At 40.6% G+C, this 20,223-nt stretch overlaps 1 protein-coding gene across 4 annotated transcripts in view; it reads left to right on the top strand.

The window, feature by feature from the left end:
• Positions 1–20,223, top strand: part of senp6a (SUMO specific peptidase 6a) — a 48,675-nt gene that overhangs the window by 8,991 nt on the left and 19,461 nt on the right. For 2 of the 4 annotated variants that reach the window (XM_030047119.1, XM_030047122.1), the window contains 6 exons: positions 159–268; positions 1,490–1,642; positions 2,995–3,015; positions 6,536–6,606; positions 7,800–7,897; positions 14,810–15,218. In XM_030047119.1, coding sequence (XP_029902979.1) covers positions 159–268; positions 1,490–1,642; positions 2,995–3,015; positions 6,536–6,606; positions 7,800–7,897; positions 14,810–15,218 — 862 coding nt within the window. The remainder of the gene's footprint in view (positions 1–158; positions 269–1,489; positions 1,643–2,994; positions 3,016–6,535; positions 6,607–7,799; positions 7,898–14,809; positions 15,219–20,223) is intronic. The other 2 variants (XM_030047120.1, XM_030047121.1) reach the window with 2 other exon arrangements.

The following is a 20,223-nucleotide window of genomic DNA, read 5'->3' as shown; positions in this document are numbered from 1 at the left end:
TGAGAACGGTCTCTGGCTAATGTATTTTTATTTTATTTTTATTTTTTTAAAGATATTATTGGATCAGCACACTGTGTGACATGCTCAACAGTTATGTTCTCATCATGTTTTCATGAACAGATGCCCCTTGTAAATAATCTGTCCTGTCTCTCCTCCAGTCTCCCACCCTTAGGCACTTCTCTGTCTCCGACTCCTTGAGAACATATGAAAACAGGTCAAATAATCACGCAAGGCCTCTGAACAAACTGGGACCTGGCAAGAGGCTCAGGTACGGCATATCCTCTAAATATCAACTCTCATGTTGCTTGTACCTTTTTTTTTTTTAAAAAAAAACGTTTAAGTGCAGGGTTGCTTCGCAGGTCTGGGAAGACTGGAAAATAAATATAATCGCTTCCAGGTGTTGAAAATTTTGGTTAGCGAGTCAGAAAGTATGGGAAAAGTATTGCTGCTCAGCCCCGATGCCCATGTGACAGTGTTTTGTGCAGCAGAACATGCACATTTTGTTTTTTGGTTATTCTGAAGAAAACTGTGCAGCTTCAGGCCTGGTTTGCTCAGCCGCCATCGGCTCACATCATCATAATAAAAATCCACTTATGCAGTCTATAAATTAAGCTCTGGATAATGTATCGCGTTTTGAAATCGGCTATTTTAGGGTCGGAAACATGTTTGTCATGTGCCGTGTGAAAGAAGGAAAGAAAGAAATCGATCCGTTTCCCAGCGCCGTCTCTTATGTCACTTTTAAAGCCGCCGCCTCCACCGTTGGCTTTTTACAGAATTTGTTTTCATCTGCTCCGTTCCCGTTATATTTGCCAGCGTTATTCATCTTTTGACCCCATTTTTAATTCACGCCTGTCATTTTAATTATCTTCCTCCGGCTGCTCTTTTATCACTTCATTGTCTAGCCGAGCACATTTGTAACCGTCGTTTGAAAACGTGTTGTACAAATACAGTTAATCATGCTGAATTTTATTAGGTGGCACTTTAGTCTAAGTGCATTAGAGGCACAGGAAAACTTTTATTACAGTATAGCCATCAGCCAAACATTGCTATTTAGCATAAGTTTGCCATAAAGTATTCAACCAATGACACAATAAGATGCCTTGAAGTAAAACGCCTTATCAGCAACACAAGAAATAGATAGATAGATAGATAGATAGATAGATAGATAGATAGATAGGTATACTTTATTGATCCCAAACTGGGAAATTCACAAATTACAGCAGCATCATCAATAAAAACATAAAATAAAATTAAAATTAAAAGTATATACAATAGAGACTAAATATGCGAAATATATACACTAAAGGCAATAAGGGTTAAGTATATACAATAAAGTAGCCTAAGAATATGAGATGTTTAAGTGTTGAAATGTAAGAAATGTAAGATATAAGAAAAGTTAATGACGTGTGTTTTAAGTGACTTAGTGCTGCAAGATGGCCAGTAGCAGACACTCATTGCTTTATTTTTCCCCCCTCCCTTCCTTTTGCAGCGATACCCCCCACACAGTAGCATCATCCTCCCCCATGCCCAACAGAACCAACTACTTCATCATCAGCCCCACGCCGTCGCAAGGAATAGTTTTACAAGGGCGGCACTTTCAGCACGCACACATGCCCTCTGCAATAAGGAAACCGGTCCAAAGGTAAGAACAGGCCAAGTCCGCTCAGCCCAAATCACCTTTTTTTTTTTTTCCCACCAATCTGTGAGAAGTTATAAATTCCTTCGCCCTTGTTTTTATTATTTAGTTTTTAATTCTGTCGTGCATGATCCTGCATGGGAGTATTTTTCTGCTACACACAGTGGCTCCAGACGCTTTAAGCTTTATGTCATATGCCACTGTTTTATGTCATTTACTCAGCCCAAGTTGTCTCGAATGCCCTAGCAAAAAAAAAAAAAAAGATAATAATAAAATAAAATATAAATAATAATAATAAAAAAAATAATGATAATAATAATAAAATAATAAAATAAAAATAAAATAATAATAAAATAATAATAATTGTTCCTTAAACTGGAGCCACTTTCTGTTAAAAAGGTTATGGAAAAATTCTGAAACGCCTCGTGCAGCGTAATCCAAGTCTTGAGTCTCGGTCATGTGTTCAGCACATCGTGAGCCGGTGTAATTATTATTAAAATAATTGATAAATATGCCACTTTAGGGACATGCCCCATGTTTGAGCGCGTGTGCCCAACTGGCCTCCACATTTACCAGAGTGAAGAATCATGAGGCATTTTGTTTTTCCAGCTGCGGATAATCTGGCTTTTTTTTTTTTTTTTTTTTTGTAAAAGCATATTGGTTTGGCTTGTACTGACCACTATGTACGTACAAAATCAAGACTTGGATTATGGTGTGTGAAGAGGTCGCCATTTTTGTTTTTTGCTGCTGTTTTTCCGAAGTCGCTGAATCGACTCCATTCAGGCAAAAGTGACTAGAGATTTGGATTTTTCTCTTCATGAGGCGTTCAGTTTAAATCTTTTTTTCATCAGACATTTGAGACAAATTGGGTGAGCAAAACATTCAGAATGTATTTTTGGGTGAAGTATTCCAGTAAAATTGATTACTCATAACGTTGGCGGTGAAGGAATTTAAGCTAACATATCAGTGGGGGACTCCGGACACCCCATTGGCCTTTTTACTGGAAATTTAATTTTGACCCTCTGATGTCATGTCCAGTATGATTTCACGCCGCTCGCCTGTCATTGTGAAACTCTTCAAAGACTGAAAGCCACATCTGTAAATCACTCCACTGTCACTGTGAATCACACCATGTCACACGGTAAAAATGCCTGAAATGGAAAAAGTAAACTCCTTTGAAATGCATTTAATATTTTTATTTGATTTGAACAGAAAAGAGTCCGGATTTGAGTATTTTGGAGGGGAATAAGGTTAAATTGTTTTGTAGGTCGTAAACAGTTAATAATCACAGATGAGTTCATTGCATTAGTGAAACTTTATGCCTTTTTTCTTTTTCCTTTTTTTCTTTTATCTTCAAGCAGCCTTGATTTGAAGGAAAGGTAAGACTTTGAATACTTTGTACTTGAAGTTCATATTTTGGACTGGGTGCTGTGAGGATGTGTCTCATTTCATGCTCTTCTCTTGTTGCCAGAGCGTTTGACGTGCTCAGTTTTTCAGTTTCAGTTTGAATTTTTTTTTTTTTTTTTAATTTGTCATAAGCCTCAGTTTGGACACAGGCTTGACATACTTTTTTTTTTTTTTTTTTGCCATTGTGTGGTTTCCTCTCCTCTTCTGATATGCTGCATCTCACTTGAAACGTGTACCTCTGTGGTTTATAACAGGCCTGCATGATGGTGGCTGAACATTATGTTGCGATTCATACTGGAACTTGGGTTTTTATTTCTGGGTTTTTTAAGTGCACGGTAAAATTGTTTACTGCTATAATAAGGCAGTAAACAAAAAACTAAAATACTTCAGCCATAAAACAGTGACTATTATTAGGTAATTACTAAACCACAGCTTAATACACGGGCTCATGCTTTGCAGAGAGGCTTTTTTTTTTTTTTTTTAACAGTGTTGGTTTTATTTTCTCAGTGTTACAATTGTGATTTGAATGTCAGTGCATGTGGCTGCAGCTTTTCTAACCTTTTCAGATTTTTGTTTCTCTGTGTTGCGAAAAAAGCAACTGTGGAAAAAAGTCAGATCTGTGCAAAGAGCCTTTGTTTTATCTTCACAATGTGTCAAGGTTTCAGTCTCAGACCTTCATCAAGGCATTATTAGGATGCTGAAGACATTCATTGAGAATATAAGGGGATAAAAGCAGAAGAACATGATGTATAGATACTGTAGGGAGGTGGGAATGGGGGCAGCCTGATACCTGTGAGCCACCTGCTCTTCTGTTGGATATAGTATATCTTGTTCATTTTTGGATTTCTGGTTTTTGTATTTTGATTTTAGGTTCTTTTTTTGAAATCCTTAGGGTCTCTATCCATATTTTACATTGGATATGTGCGTTGTCTCTCAAGGATAGTCGAGAACTACAGCTCCCATCAGACCGGTGCTCAACAATCACAGGTGCTGTCATTCACATTGATCAATAGCCGCTTCTCAAAGTCTAGGCTGCAGCCGAGGTAGGCAGCATTTCTCGGCTGCTACGTCACCGCAGGCTGGTCCGTTTGGAAGGATGCTTCAAATGCGGCAGAGTAATGCAGCCTTCATTCGGCAGTTTTACAAGCACCGATTACAGGTGTCCTTCCAGGCTGTACGTATCCCTCAATCCTGTGCGTGCTTAGGAGGCAGAAGTCGATTTGGAAACAAAAAAAAAGAAAGAAAGAAAGAAAGCTGCAGCTCCGGTGGAATTCATCCTCGCACAAGAGCGTCTTCTCCATCCGGCGCTGCAGGTATGAGATCGTGATGTCAGCACTGACACTTACGGCGACACGTGATGCACATGTTCGGCGTTGGTTGACTGTTTCAAAGGAAAACCCTTCGTGGTGCAGTGCTACCCAGGATCCATCCGTCCTCGGCTGCTGCTTAGACTTTGAGAAGCGGGACGCTCAGTGTCTCCAGCGTCCTAATGTCCTGGTCAAGGTCTGAGAGCAGCAGCGTGGCACTTTGTGAAGGTGAAATCAAGGCTCTTGCATAAATCTGACTGTGTGAAAGGTTGTTGTTTTTTTTCACAGGTGCATTCTTCATTACTTCTGACACATCAGCAGTGTTTGTGGTGAAACTGCTTTTTCTGTATTGGAACAAAATTGTAAACCAAGTTGGCTGGTTGGTAATGACATACCGATGCTTGGGATTTGTTCGTTTTGAATAAAATCAAGAGTTTTCGTGCATGACCTTTTTTTAAATTTGAAAGCCAAGTTTTTTTTTTTTTTCCCACAGCAGCTGAATATCTTGTTAGAGAAGCTGTCCAAGAAGCCTTTTCCACTCAGGCTCTGTGCACACTGTAGACCCTCAAGCTTAACTCTGAATTGTTTCTCATATCATATATATTTTTTGGACGATTGTTCTTGCCTATACCGCGTAAACAGTAATTGGTATAATTGGTGTAATTGTTTTATCTGATACCAATATGAACTGACAGCAATCAGAAAAAGCTATGCTTCCGCAGAGTAACCGTGACAACAGATACCACATCTGTTTTCATTCCTATGTCTTTTTCTCCCAAATGTCCAAAATTCATTTTTGGTTGCCGTGTGAGACTTTTGAGTTTCGACTGAATCGAAGCGTCTTCTTCCCGTTGTCGTCTCCTGTTTCTTCTCCATGTTTAGCACCGGCTCAGCCTAGCTAAGAGACAATTGACAATTGTCTCGTTTGCATGATGCAAGATTTGCTTGTCGCCATGGCAACGCTGACAGATTCCAATTTGAGCCTCCAAATCACAAATTACATGTTGATTGCGTTCCTCGATGGTCTGGATTGATACTGGAGGGGAAAAAAAAAAATGTGAGTCCATGCAACCCAATTATGTTACAGTACCAGAAATTTGCCAGTTGATTCATTGCCACGGCAGAAACAGAAATCACATTAGCACGTTTCCTTTATGTAAAAAAAGAAAAATAGATATAAACATTAACAAGTGAACAGTTCTGTGCTTCAGGCATTTCAACCAAGAGCTAGATTTGAGGAAGAACAGAGTTAAAGGTGCAACATTGTCAAACTTTCAGCTTTTAAGATTAAGAAAAGCAGACTCACAAAATCCAAATTTCAAATAAGAAGTGTAGAAAATGTCCTGCCGTGACAACAGAGATAAAGAGTGAGACCCAAGTTCTGTTGATGCTAGTGAAACTAAAAAATACTACTATTGTTTTTTTTTTGTTTGTTTAGGTTCTTTTTTTAAATGCTTGTGTTGCCTTAGTACCTTTTTGATTCTTGTGACATCCACTATGCAGCCTCTTGTTTGCGGTGATGAGAAAACAACTAATTTGTGAAATTACAAAGGGAAGAAATCAGAGTTGGGCCACTTTGAGCTGCAGTGGGAACGCAGCCTCGAGGACGTACCGCTGCCTCTCGCAGTGTGCAGCACTGCAACTTTTGAAAGCCAACATGTTGTGCGGCCCTAGCTGATAATTACCTGGCCTTGGCGTTGTCTTGCATCCAGCGACCTTTGGCCCGGCTCGGTGCAGCGCACGGCCGCCTGTTTGCATTGAAAGCCCCGCAGCCCGGGTTTCATAACAATAGGTGGTTGCAAAATCTCGCAGTTCGATAAGAATGTTGCTGTTTTTTTTCCTCATTAACCCCTTCATTAGTCGAGTCATTTGCTCTCTCTCTGGGTGATAAACAGCTGAAGTAATTTGATTTATAAATCATTGAAATAATCAAGATGGGAAATTGACACTAAACACCAGCAAATTTGGTAAATTTGTCAACACCACCAGCCACTAAGGAGAAGGTTTTTTTTTTTATATTATTATTCTGATTAAGATCTGTTGTATTAACGTTCATTTTGCTCAGTAATTAAGCCTCTGGTTTCATCCGCTGCCATGGCAGAATTTGTTTCCTGTGCTGACAGTCGTGTGTTATAATTACCTGTGCAGCTCCACTGACCAAATCTCCTCATCTCTCCTGCTGCAGGAAAGACTTCACCACCACGCAGCAAGCTGTAGAAGTAGACAGCATCGTCCTCACCTGTCCAGAGATCCCAGGTAGCATCCTCTTTTTTCATTTTTTATTTTTTATTTTTGGGTACACAGGCTTTTTCCGAGGAGAGTGTTAGTAATTACAGCCAGATAGCTGGTGTTGAATTTCGATGGGTACGCTGTGTTCCTCCTGCTGGGGGGGAAGGAGTGGATGAGGGACGTGTGTGTGGATCTGTGTGTGTGTGTGTGTGTGTGTGTGTGTGTGTGTGCGTGCTTGCTTTGGGTATTTGAGTATGTGGATCTGCTGTGTGTGCTTGGCCTCTATCTGTGCAGTATGTGTATATGATCTCTGGTGTGTGTGTGTGTATATGCAACGTGTGTGTTGTGTGTGTGTGTGCTTTGTCTCTGTGTGAGCTCTCCGGAGCGGTGACAGCCAGCAGTGTGGCTGTCTGCAGGGCTGCAGATCTGGGCTGAACCTCCTCCCTGTGCCTGCCAGAGGGGGAGATTGCAGGCCTCCCAGATTAATCCTTAAAGCTCCTGTGAGAGGAAGGAGCGCCTGGTTGCCTGCCTGGCCGCCGCAGACGAGCGCAGGGACGACAGCTTATGAAACACACGCTGGCTAATAAAGGCTCTGCGGCCGAGCCGACTCCGACTCCCCTGAATGCTGCGGGGATGATTAGATGCGTTTGTGAAAAAGGTGACCTTGGAGCAAAACCGTTCCCACAGCAATTTTCGTTGTCTTTCAGCATCCTCGCGCCGCTGTCTTGTTTTATTTTTCCAGCGTGTGAAAGCGCGCACAAAAGCAGGCAAAGATGTTGGCGAGAATAGTCAAAACAAAAGGAGGCGAGGAGTCCTTTGGAGATGTTTACTGAAGCTTTCGGTACACATTATGTTAGCCTTAAAAGCATTGCGGTCTTTGGTTGGCCAAGAACATTAGTGCTGTTTTATAATCAGTTGTCTTTTATGGCAACAATCTTTTTTTTTTTTGTTTTGAGAGAATGAAAAGATCCTGCACTCTGTCCTCACTTACAGGAAATCTAATCGAAACTCAGACCCAGCATTTCGGTCGTATGGCCTTTATCACCTGCAATCCTTTTTTTTTTTTTTTTTTTTCCAAGTTGATGAGGAGGTAAACAACTGGTGTGTCCCGCAACAAGTTGACACACCGTTGAAAGAACAAAAAAAAGAACCAGTATGAACAAATAAGGAAATAATGCTTTTTTGTTTGTTTGTTTGTTTGTTTGTTTCTCTTCATGTAGAAGACGAGACCGTGAACATCAAGCGACGTGTCCAGCAGAAGTGGAAACCCTTACAGGAGGGTTGCTGTAGTTTTCCTTCCCAGGTCAAACCAGCAGAGGTAAGAAAAGTTAGGACTTCATTACCCAGCAGCCACTGTGACATGATGTCAGCCCCCTGTGTTCTGTGAATCTGCGGTGTCCCGGTTAGCATGGGACACATTTTTCCGTTGTGACTTTTTTTTTTTTTTAAACATTAAATTCTTGCCGAGTGCAGCGTTCAGTTTTACGTTTCTTTTCATCCGGTTTCAAAACATAACTCAATCTGTGACAGCCGCTCATACTCACCTCATATACCAGAGCAGGGAAAGTATTTCTCCCGCTGTGGCTTTAATGTGATTCCCCTGTTCGGCTGTTCATGTCTGACCGTTGCCGTGGTATCCTTCTGGCTTTTATGTCTTGGCTGAAATGAGGCCTTTCTACCTGGCATTTTTAAATCTCAAAATTCACTCGCTGATCACATCTGTTGTACAGATGAATATATATATAAATGCCCAATCATTCACGCCAAATGTTTTGGCCAAATACTGTAGCTGGTACAGTAACATGAAACCGAAAAGCTGGACTCCCTTGGCAGGAATTTTTAATGTGTTGAAGTGACCAGGAAATTATGGCAATCATTAACCTTATTAATGTACCGTTCACAGTTTTACCTGTGACAGATTTCTTTATGAAAACCAGTGTTAAAATGTCATTTGGAGTAAAGAATGTATGGGAGCGCTGGAGAAAGTGTACGTTTACTTTTTTTTTTATTTCATATTATTTTTACATGCCAGCACCTGGAAGAAATTTAAGACGTGCATATGGGCACCCTCCGGTTTCATATGAAAATACATCCATCTTGTTAGTGTGAATGACATATTTTGGCAGCAACAGAGAAGATAGTCCCATTTTCACAAACTGAGACTCCCCAGGAGCACATTTAGGAGCAATAAGTGCGCAGTTTGCTGACGTCACGTTTCATGATTGCTGCTCATTGAGGGGGAAAAAAAAAAAGTCCCCATGAAATTAGCTCCCATTACTTTACTTTAATGGTGATCTCTTGCTTCGCCAGTAGGCAGAAATATAAATTTTAACTAATAAAACCTTCAGAGATTCTTTAACAATCCTGCCTCTCGACTCATCCCACCAAATAAAACTCTCCCTTAAGTGATATCCTATTGGTTTACATTTTTTAATGGCCCCACCTGTTCCCGTTTCATCAGGTCTTCTTAAAAAAAAATTTAGTCATCTCTCATTCCTCGTGCAGCTTTACAATTCTTCGTCAAGAAACTGGGTAAGGGTTCAAACAAGGCGTGCTCGAAGTGGTTTATTCAAGCTGTGGGATGTTTACTCTTTTTAATAATTGGATTCGTTTCAGCCGCTGAGAACAGTGTCATTCACCGCCCGCACCGCCTCTGCCACCCGTCGTCAAAACCTTTAACCTTGCAGGACGACCAAGACGGTGTCCATTAAACAAATCACAAATCACATGGGAGTTAATGTGACGTGTGTGTGCTGTCGCCACTAAATAAACTGACGGGAAAAACATTTAAAATAAACAGACCAAAACCAAAAATGTGGTTTGCACCAAATTAAACACAACAGAGGTGTGACTGCACCCTTGCACCACACAGTTCAGCAAATAATGACCTCTCATTTAAAGGAGCAGTGCCCACAAAATCTCAAAAAGAAAAGATATTCTCCCAGTATCTTTTTCCAACCTGTCTATCGAGATACACTACTCACAGAAAGTTAGGGATATTTGGCTTTTGGGTGAAATTTATGGAAAATATAAAAAGTTCACGCTACAGTGATATTATGCCATGAAAGTAGGGCATTTAAGTAGAAGCATACACTGGTGATTTCCTCATCTCAAACAATTTCTTGAAACAAAAGCCAACAACAGTGGTGGATATACCACAACAAAAAATGTCAGTGTCAATAACTTGTCATGTGCCCTTGAGCATCAATTACAGCTTGACAACGACGTCTCATGCTGTTCATAAGTCGACTTATTGTCTGCTGAGGCATGGCATCCCACTCTTCTTGAAGGGCGGCCCTCAGGACATTGAGGTTCTGGGGTACAGAGCTCCGAGCCTCTACACGGCGACTCAGCTGATCCCATAGGTTTTCTATGGGATTCAGGTCTGAGAAAGTGCAGGCCACTCCATCTGAGGTACCCCAGTCTCCAGCAGCCGTTCCCTAATGATACGACCTCGATGAGCTGGAGCATCAAACACCTGATGTGAATTTTGCCGTTAAACTCCTTGTTAGAGAACAGCAACTTGTGCAAAAAGTACTGAAACATTGAACAGTTGGACATGTGCATTCAAAAGTTTACAGAAGGTCACATTAAGTTCACCTGTAAAGATTATAATGCATTTTAGGTTCATCCTGAAATTTCACCTGAAAGCCGAATATCCCTAACTTTTTGTGAGTAGTGTAGTTTGTGTCATTTGGCAGGGTTTATAATCTCCACTGTCTTCCTTTGTCCCAGTACAGTGGGGCAGGATGGGTATTTGTTTATGGAGCTCAAACTGTCAGAAACTTTTTATGTGGGGGGAAAAAAAAACTCAACAGCAGCAGCTCTGAAGAACATCAGCAACCTGTATCTGTCCATCTCTTATCTGTGTTTGTTGGGTGTGGATTGACAGTAGGAGTGTGAATCATGAGCCTGATGCGATGTGGATCTTTGCAACAATCCGATAGATTATAGATACATATGAAGCAAATACTAATGCGATATATGATCCACCCCTGTTGCGATTTGATACGATTCTATTAATGTTACAGATCTGCTGTTTGGCTTTGCTCAGACTGCAGGCAAATCAGATTTCTTTCTCAAATCAGATCTTTAAGACAGACTGTCCTCACTGTTATTTGAAAGCGATCAGATCGAATTTGTTTGGTCCAGACATCGCCAACCTAGCTGCGTGGGTTACTATGGTAACAACGAAAGCGTCAGTTTCCACACGTAGGTGGTGCGGTTCATCAGCACAAAGGCGTGAGAGATGGAGATCCATCATGTCGCCCTGCAAACAGTCGCGCTGTCAAGTCGCGGTGCAGAACATCTCCATCACACTGGACAAATTCAGCGACAGAGGAGGATGATATTAATTAACGTATCCATAGTAACAGCAGCCACTGTCATGCACTTCTGTCGCTTTGAACTGCCGTTGTCCTTGTGTGTCACGTTGCGAGTGACTGTGACAGACACTTTGACATCCTATTTGTCTGTCCAGAGCATCCGGACTGAGAAACATCTGTACCAATTCCAGACTTTATCCGAACTTTCTAAAATCTGTCTGGATACAATCTGGATATGACAAAAAAAACAAATGTGGGTTAGCAGTCTGAACAAGGCCATAATTGCAAGAAGAAATCCTGAGAGATTTGTTAATTCTCGTTCCAGTAGACAAAGAAAACACATTGCAATGGTGTTCACATCTTATTAGGATTCTCATTTGTAAACAATGTAAATGAGAATCTGTAAATAATACTTTGAAACTGTTTATAATGTTTCTTGTGCATGGTGAGATATGATGAGGCTTTAGCTGTGGCTTTGGTAATAGAATCTGCCCATGCAGGAGAAGTGGGGTGAACATTTTGATGCCATCTTTTCATGCTTGAAGCTGCAGGTGGTGTCACTTGGTCTCCTAAAACCGTGATGGAAAACATGCTGAACAACAAATTTTGCCCGTCTGTCTTATAAAAACCTTAAGTTATTCCACACTTGTGTATTTTAACCATTTGGTGGTGCGATTTAAATTTCTTCACTGTCTGGAAAGAAGGATGAGGGCGAGAGGTGCTTGTTTTCTTTGAGCGAGGGGAGCAGGGGGTCACGTGACCTGACGTGACCCTTCACACTCGCAGAGGGAGCGAGGCTGTGCAGAGGGAGAGAAAACAGGAAACAAACACACAACAGCAGTTAGTCGATGCCAGAAATAAAGCACATGCACGTCATATCAAGATGTTTCAACGCAAAAAGTGCCGCAGATGGATCGGTGAATCTTACCTTCCTAATAGTTAAAGGTCACTGGTGTTTCAGAGCTGTTGCTGTTGAGTTTTTCACTTGTGAATGACAACAAGAACTGACAACTTGAGCCCATCCAGTCCCGCTGCACTGAGGTGGAGGCGAGGAAGACACAGCAGACGAGAAACCTCACCACATCTGTCTGGATGGACAGATTGCACTTGGGGTAGATGGGAAAATATCTTACATTTTTTCATTTTTGCTGTTTTTTGGGTGAACTGTTCCTTTAAGTTCTTATCCTGAAAAGCAGGGCTGAATGATCTGGTAAAAAAAACAAAAAAACATATATTTTATATACTCAGATATTTTGATTTTACAGATATTTCAATATGGCTTTTGTAGGAATGATAATTTTTGCATTATGATTTTCATTTTCACTGAGAAAGCCATTAATATGATGTTTTTTATTTTATTTTATTTTATTTTGTTTTATTTTATTTTATTTTATTTTATTTTATTTTATTTTATTTTATTTTATTTATTATTATTATTATTATTATTATTGGCAGGGTTTGTACCAAACAAGCATTTTTTTTTTAAATCTGGAAAATACTATTTGTAGTCCAGGGTGTCTGTGTAGCACCATAATACTTTATTTACAGCGTTATGTCACACATTTGACCTTTTTATCAAAATAGTGCAGCTCCTGTGATTTGGATATTGCACTTGACCTTAGTACAAGTATAGTAGTGTTTCGATTTCGTTGTGCAGCCCTGTTAAACAGCTAGAGTGGCTGCTTGTTAACAGATTGAAGGCTGTTGTTGGTGTCGCTGCAGCCTGTAGACAAAACTCAGACATGTTTTCTTTCCTACATATGAGGAACTGTTATCGTGGAGTCACGGTTTACGCAGTTTAGCAAGGCGCTTTATGAGGAATGTCTTTGACCCTGAGTGGCTGGCAGCACCTCTCTCTTTAACCCCTTTTCCATTACGTGGTATCAGCTCAGCTCGCCTCGGCTCTACTGACTTTTTTGTTTTCCATAAGGTAAAAATTCGGGATAGCATCTGGTGCTGGATGCTACCGTTTTAAAATTCATGCTTTGTTTTTATGGAATTGTAAAGCACTTTGAGCTGCATTGTGTTCATTCATTCATTCACTGTTTTTGAACCCGCCTTCTTTGAAGCTCCAAGCAAGCTGAGCTGATACTGAAAGGTGACTCGAAACGTTGCAGGCCATTGATTGGTCAGAGAGAAACTGAGCAGAGAAGCCCTGGTGGTCGCTGCCTACTATGAGAAAACTTGCGTCATAGTTGATAATCTATCTATTTGAAGAATTTTTTTTTTCTGCAAATCTCTTAGTTACACCGATAATGTTCATGTGAAGCAGCCCTTTTGAGTTGTTGGTGTTGATGTATTTATTTGTTTATTTATTTTTAAATTAAACCTTTATGTTGGTTGTGGTAGAGAACAGATGTAAAACTAGTCAACACGCCCACAGCGAGTGGCGACGCTTTGCCGTTTTGAGGCTCTATCTGCAGTGGGAAACGAAATCTAGAAAAGTAAAGCGAGCAGAGCAGATACTGTGTAATGGAAAAGCACCCAGTCTCCTTTTCCCTCCCGAACTTTTTTCTTCCTTTGTGCTTTTCCGCTCTCAAGCCTGTCTCTGTCCATCGTCCCGTCTCATCTGGCCTCTCATCAGTCCACCGTCTTACCCTCTCAGCCGCACCACCGGCAGTGCAGCTGGAGCCACAGATAGCTAAAGAAATCATTTCCATCTAAAGCTTGTCGTTTTTACTTCATTTCACCTTTCGTTGTGCTGTCATCAACCCGTCTCTTGATAAATAAGCCGGACTTACAGTCTAATTGAAAGGCTTAATTCCAAAACACCATCTGTCCAGCTCGGGAAACAAAGTTTGCCTTGAGTGGAGTAAAATATTTCACTGATTAAACTGAAAACTATTTACATTTTTTAGGAATTTTCCTGCCCCGGAATAACTTCAACAAAGTAATGAAATGATTTCTATTTGTATGCCTGCAGCAATGTTTTGGCCATAGGTTTAAATTGGCTCACTGCAGGATGAATCTTTTCAATTTCGTGATCATTCTTTGTCCACAGAATTGTTATTGAATATTTTCAGGCCCCGCTGTGGCGTTAACCTTTGCACTCCCTGTAAATGGTTGTTTGCAGTGCTGGTGATCTGAGAAATGAAACTCCTTCTGCTGAGACTCACTCTGGATTAGGGTCTCAGCTAAATCCCTGAAACGATCACGTTACAGTGTTTGTTGGAGCACTTTGTAGATTGTAGAGTTGAGACTCAAGAGTTTCCAGCTTCTGCCGCAGTTAAATGATCATAAGGGAAACACTGCACTCAATCGGTGCTTTTTCATTGGAATGTGTGTACAACTAAAAGAAGAGAAACACTAAGTTCCCCTCACACTGACACTGAGATCTAAAACTGAAATGAAAGCTTGGATTTTTTTGCTAAATGAAAACATTGCCACGTGCCAAAAATAAAAGCTTGTGCAAGGCTCCCACTCTGTCGAATACAGAATCCCTGACCATTCCTTGACTTTCAATGACTAAAATGTTGAATTTCCATTTTGTATATAAACGCAACATGAGGTTATTTCATTTACCAAAATTTTACATACTTCAGATTCAGAAGCCTTATCAAAGTTTATTATTGTGTTTTATTCTGCAGGGGAACACAAACAGAAAATGAATATTATAATGCTCCATGACTTGTGCCAAGAATTTATTGTTTCCTGACTTGCCCTGTATGAAATAGACTCTTCCATGACTTTCCAGAAATTGACCTGTAAAAACCCTGCATACAACCTCAAAATATTGATGGACACACTTTAATTCATATTTGGTACTTTCCTAGCTGTGTAGAGTAAATTTCACCACTACCACCAGAGCTTAATCGATGTCAAGGCAATGTTTTCTTGAGCTGATATTTGATTTAAGATTTGAAGAATCTCCCTGCTTGACATTAACGAGCGTTTTCTGCTGGCAGCCCCTCCGGCCAAACGTCTACGCAGCGGTGTGCGGGAAGTGCAACAAGCCGAGCGAGGACAGCAGCAAGTGTCAGAACTGTGGGAACAGCCTGGCGCTGCTGCCCTGTCAGCACGCCCAGCAGGCCACGCCTTCGTCCCCGACGCCCCGACCCCCCATCCGCTCCCAGCCCTCCCCCGGACCAAACAGCCTTCAGATCAGCAAGAACTTCTACAGCCCGGCCTCCACCATGAGGGTCCCCCGAATGGAGATCCTGCCGGTACGAATCACCAGCACCAGGGGGAACCTCGTGCCTCTGCACAACGGCAGGCACACGGCGCTGGCCGGGACGTCAAGCTGCTGCGTGTCCCGGATCTCGACCAAAGGCAAGAGGACGGCGGCAGCCAAGCAGCACGAACTCAACGACCCCAGTAAGTCAAGTGACGCCAGTTTTATTTATATAGCCCTTCCTCACAAAAATACACCTCAAAGGACTTTTTACAAACAGTGTTTTCGCTGGCATTGTGAGAATGTGGCTAAGATAAACTCCTAGGCCCAGCGCCCAACTTGATTGAATGGGGGAAAAAAAGTGTTTTAATATGCGGCACTCAGGCTAAAATATCTACTTAATAAAAATGTTTTGCCTGTCAGTCTGTGGATGCAAAGCCTTCTCTCGCACGAATGCGACCAAGTCCAATATGAACTTGGACTTTGCAGAAAGAACAGGTTTAATATGCAGCCGTTTTGGTTGCAGCCCCGTAGCTCCGCCTTTGTTTATGTTCCGGTAAACCACCACAGTCAGGTCAACCCTGGCCTCAGACTCACTTTACTGATCAAAGGGAAGCTGCTGAGACACACTCATATGTGTACACATGCAAACACACACACACACACACTCTCTCTTTCTCTCTCTCTCTTTCAAACTCGCCACACACAGGAACCATCAACCACCACCACCAAGTGTTATTTGTAATGCACATGCCCCTCTGGGTCACCAAAATTTGACATGTTTCATCCTTTAGGCGACATGAATGTTGGCGATCAACCAAATAAATTTCCAGTTGTTGCTACTAGGTTATGTTAATATAATGTTAAAGGGTTTAAAAGTTCTTGATTGTAGCTAAAATGTTTGTCTTGAATCCATATTTTATTTGTTTTGTGTTGTGCAGCTTAATTCTAAAGAGGTCTGCTGTCATTTTCCTTTGGATATTTGGCTCAGTTGGACTTATATTTCATTCTGTCACTTCTGTCACAAAAAAAAAAAAGGTCCTAAAAAATCTTGAATTAATCTTGATGAAATTTGTGCACAACCCACTACAACATTAATCCTTATTTGTAAAGAAGGAGAATGATCCTATTACCCTGCGGCCCAGTTTGCCTCCTAAGGTGTTTCATTCCAAATTGAAAAATGGGACACCTACTGCTGGACTGATGGATAACACAAAATCACCTCAAATTATGGTACAAGAGATATTAATTATGTGGTTGACAGAACGATAACACTTACACGTTCGTTCCGCTACATTTTAGAAGTGTTGAATGATGAATTTGAGTTTTTTTTCCCTTCAAAAAAATAAATTAAAGTTCTCTCAGAAATGATCCCATTCATCACTTTGTAAGTACGGCAGCAGGAAACGAGAGGCAGTGATACCTCTGGCAAGACGTGATGCTCTGCTGCACCGTATGGCTCAGCACCGTCAGCTAACTGAGGTTGGACTGAACGGTTACCTCTGTGAGCTTTAATGCCGGGTGGGAAGCTGGTAATGAACTTTGCAATAATGTTTTTTTTGTTTTGTTTTTTTAACTACTCACTTAATTCAAATTAGGGCTGTGCCGTATCAGATCGTTTCACGGATTCAAGGATTCAAGGAACTTTATTGTCATACCAGCTCACATTTACATGCTAGTGGTACGAAATTAGCACTCAGGTCCCGGTATAAGCCTAAATAAATAAATAAAGCAAGGTAAAAAAAAAAAAAAGTGTAAATATAGAATATAAGTATATATAGAATATAAATATAAACAGTATATATAAACAATATGTGTGAATATAAACAGTATGTATAACTATAAACAGTATATATAAATAAATATAAACAGCGTATGTAAATATAAATAGTATAAATATTATATATATAATAAATATAAATAAACAGCCTATGTATATAAGTAGTATATGTATAATAAATATAAAATATATATATAAACAATAAATATAAAAATATAAAGAAAAATGTAAACAGCCTATATAAATATAAACGGTATATATATATATATATATATACATATAATATAAACAGTGCATATGAACAATATTGCAGCATGATGACATGTTGCATGATGACGCATTTTCATACCCGGCCGCACAGCATCCAGCGTCTTTCACCACGGCAACAAACAGAGCAGGAGTCAGTTTGATGTTTTCCACACCGCCCACGTACATTAACGGCCACCCAAATATAATTAAACCCATTCAGGGTTTCCCATCAGCGCCATTAGTTTCACATCACTCCCACCGCCCCACCTCTCTTTGTGGTCACTATCAACATGTAACCAGACGCATGTTCTTAGTAGACCTGAGAGTCAGAATTTGTTACCTTTGTTGGCACCTTAAATGCCTCGCTAGGACAGATTGCTGGACAAAGGAAGCGTCATTCAGTACCACCGACCGTTTGATCTGTCATTAACAACAAACGCAGCTCACCTGGCTGTCGTGAAAATGAGATCACGGGTAAAAAAAACTCAAGGCATGAGTTGTGTTTTTTTGGCTGGGCGGGGAAGGCAAGGTGAGCAGGTTAAAACAGAGAAAAAAAACAACACTAAATTAAGATGGAGGAAGTCAGCTTTATTGTCAGTTCTACTGTATAAACAGGACATACAGAGGATCGAAATTGCGTTTCTCTCAGACCCTCGGTACAGACAATAAACATTTAAGACATAAATTAATAAACATTATCTACAAAAAAAGGAAAAAATATATGTATATAAATAGGGGCATGTAAAAAAAATAAACTAAATAAAAACTAAACTAAAAAAAGAGTGAGTTATACATTAAAAAGTAGAAAGGCAAACTAGATTAACTACAACTAGAATTAAGATGGTGAAATAAGAAATAGTAAGAAATTAGACTCATCTTCAACTATTACTCCCCCCCTGCTCTGCAGTGTCACTCTGTAGGAAACACTCTGGTTATTGTCATTTTTTTTTCATATCATCTTGAATATCATTACTGCAAAGAACCATGAAATATTGTGGCGATATTTTAAGTCTATATCGCCCACCTCTAATTCAAATGTAGTCTGTTCCTTTGCTCGGTTCATTTTTCTGCGTGCACTCACAACAGAGAGGGAACCAGACACAGCCAGTGGGCTGTCAGGGCTGCATAATCACACACTGTGCCTCTGGTTTCCATGTTCATTACTGATAAAATACTGTTGTATTGGCAAATATTGAAATGTGTAATTTCATTTCATCAATTTTAACATGCCTTTTGTTGTTGAAAATAGTCGGGATGTTAATATGAGATAGTAGAAGTGCTGTTAAAATCATTTTGTCCCTCAAATCAATGAAACTAATTGTTGTGACTGTTTAATCGAGGGCTGAATTGGGATTGTCATTTTAGACAGAAGTGTGCAGCTTTAAAACTTGTTCCATGTTTCTCTACAACATAAACAGAAGCCTTATATAATTTTTTTTTTTTATCTCTTAAACAGTAAATTGCAGTCAGAGAGAAAGTAGGATTTGAATGTCTTGGTCATGGACTGCACATATGGCTGTTGTCATGACACCAGATCTTCGGCTTTGACTAAAATATTCGCTTTTAATACCTAAAAATTCAGTATCATTGCACAGCCAAACCAGTGTTTTGCTGCAACTTCTGCTCAGCTGGGTTTGATGTCAGCTGTGTGTTCGTCTTCATCGCCTCAATAATTCCATATTTCTCTCTCGGCTTACGTTTTATCAACCGGTTGAGGTGAACAATTTGAAATATGGCTGTTGTTTATGCGGCACCCGTGCTTTCAGCTGTTTAACTCAGACTGCTGCAGCCCACTGTCGGAGCCAGACAACAGGTCTTTTTGTATTTCAGTCCTCCTCCGTCTCCATTTTCATTAAATCACCCCATCCTGCAGCTACGAGCCGTCTGGAGGTGAGGCTGAGACACACTTCCAGCTCGCAGGAAAGATCCAGTGAAAATATCAAAACATGAATCAACATCCAGTATTAAAATCAATCCTCCAGCGCGGCATTGAAGGTGGTATTGCAATTTTGTGTATTGCGATGAATGCCGATGGACAGATAAGCTGTTGCGGGGATCGAACCGGTGGCCTTACAGTTACAGGGCGGTCTCTCCTCCTACTAGACCACTCCACTGCAAAATGCATCTTAAAGCCACTGCTACAGCGCTGTTGTTAAGATAAATACGGCGTTTGTGATAAATATACCTCCGCTGTAGGGTGCGAGGTGTGTTTGGCTTCCACAGACCACAAACACCTGCTTCTGTTTCCAGTTAAATCAACTGCAGCATATTCACAGTTGTTAGTGAATAAGGGACATAGATAAGAGACAGACAAAGATGGGATGCTGCTTCCATGTGTTATACAAATTTACTGTCAAGCCTTCTGGAAGTGTCACAGGTCAAATTCAACCTTTGGCTCGGCGATATATCAATATTCTATCAACACAGTGATATGAGACTAGTTATCATGTGGGATTTTGGATATTGTGATACTGTCATATGGCAAATGTGATGTCAGGCTGCATTATAGTAAATTTTGATAACTTGAGTTTCTCCGTTATTTACCTCAATCTGCTTGCTCATGCTGTCCACATTACTCATGACTGTTTATCAAAAATGTCTTCTCTGTAAATATCAGTAGCATCCGCAGTCATTCCTACGTTGTCATCACAATATTTGAGGTGTTTGTACTTATCATCCAGTCCTAAATCGACCAAATCTGAAGCTTGATAACCCAAATGATGCACTCGCTCTCAGCTGCTCATCCCTCCTTTTCCTCTAACATCATAATCGGTTGTCTACTGAGCTAAAGAGCACAGGGGTTTCTTATGTTTTTTGGGTAAATTAATACAAATATTGCTGTCGTGGGCTTCATGTCAACCCGTGGCCATGTAAATTGCTACAAAGTGCGGAGAGGATTAAATTGTGAGTTGTCCTCCTCGACAACCTGTCAGTTTGCTATCCCCCGTGCCCACACTACATCACACTCCAGCGCGTAGAGCCCTTGTCTAAGGGCTGCTTTTATTAGTGCCATTTACAGGGATGTGCTGAGGAACACAAAAAGCAGGAAAGTAATTACCCCCTCCAACCCCCATAGTAACTTAACTGGCTACGGGCAGTGCAAAAAAAAAAACTGAAATGCTGAACACAACCGAAATGACATCCATGTGTTTTTTATCCTTAAAATGCATCACAGCCCC

Source organism: Myripristis murdjan, chromosome 24, assembly GCF_902150065.1.
Source record: "Myripristis murdjan chromosome 24, fMyrMur1.1, whole genome shotgun sequence".
Classification (NCBI taxonomy): domain Eukaryota; kingdom Metazoa; phylum Chordata; class Actinopteri; order Holocentriformes; family Holocentridae; genus Myripristis; species Myripristis murdjan.
This window is presented reverse-complemented; position numbering and strand designations above follow the sequence as displayed.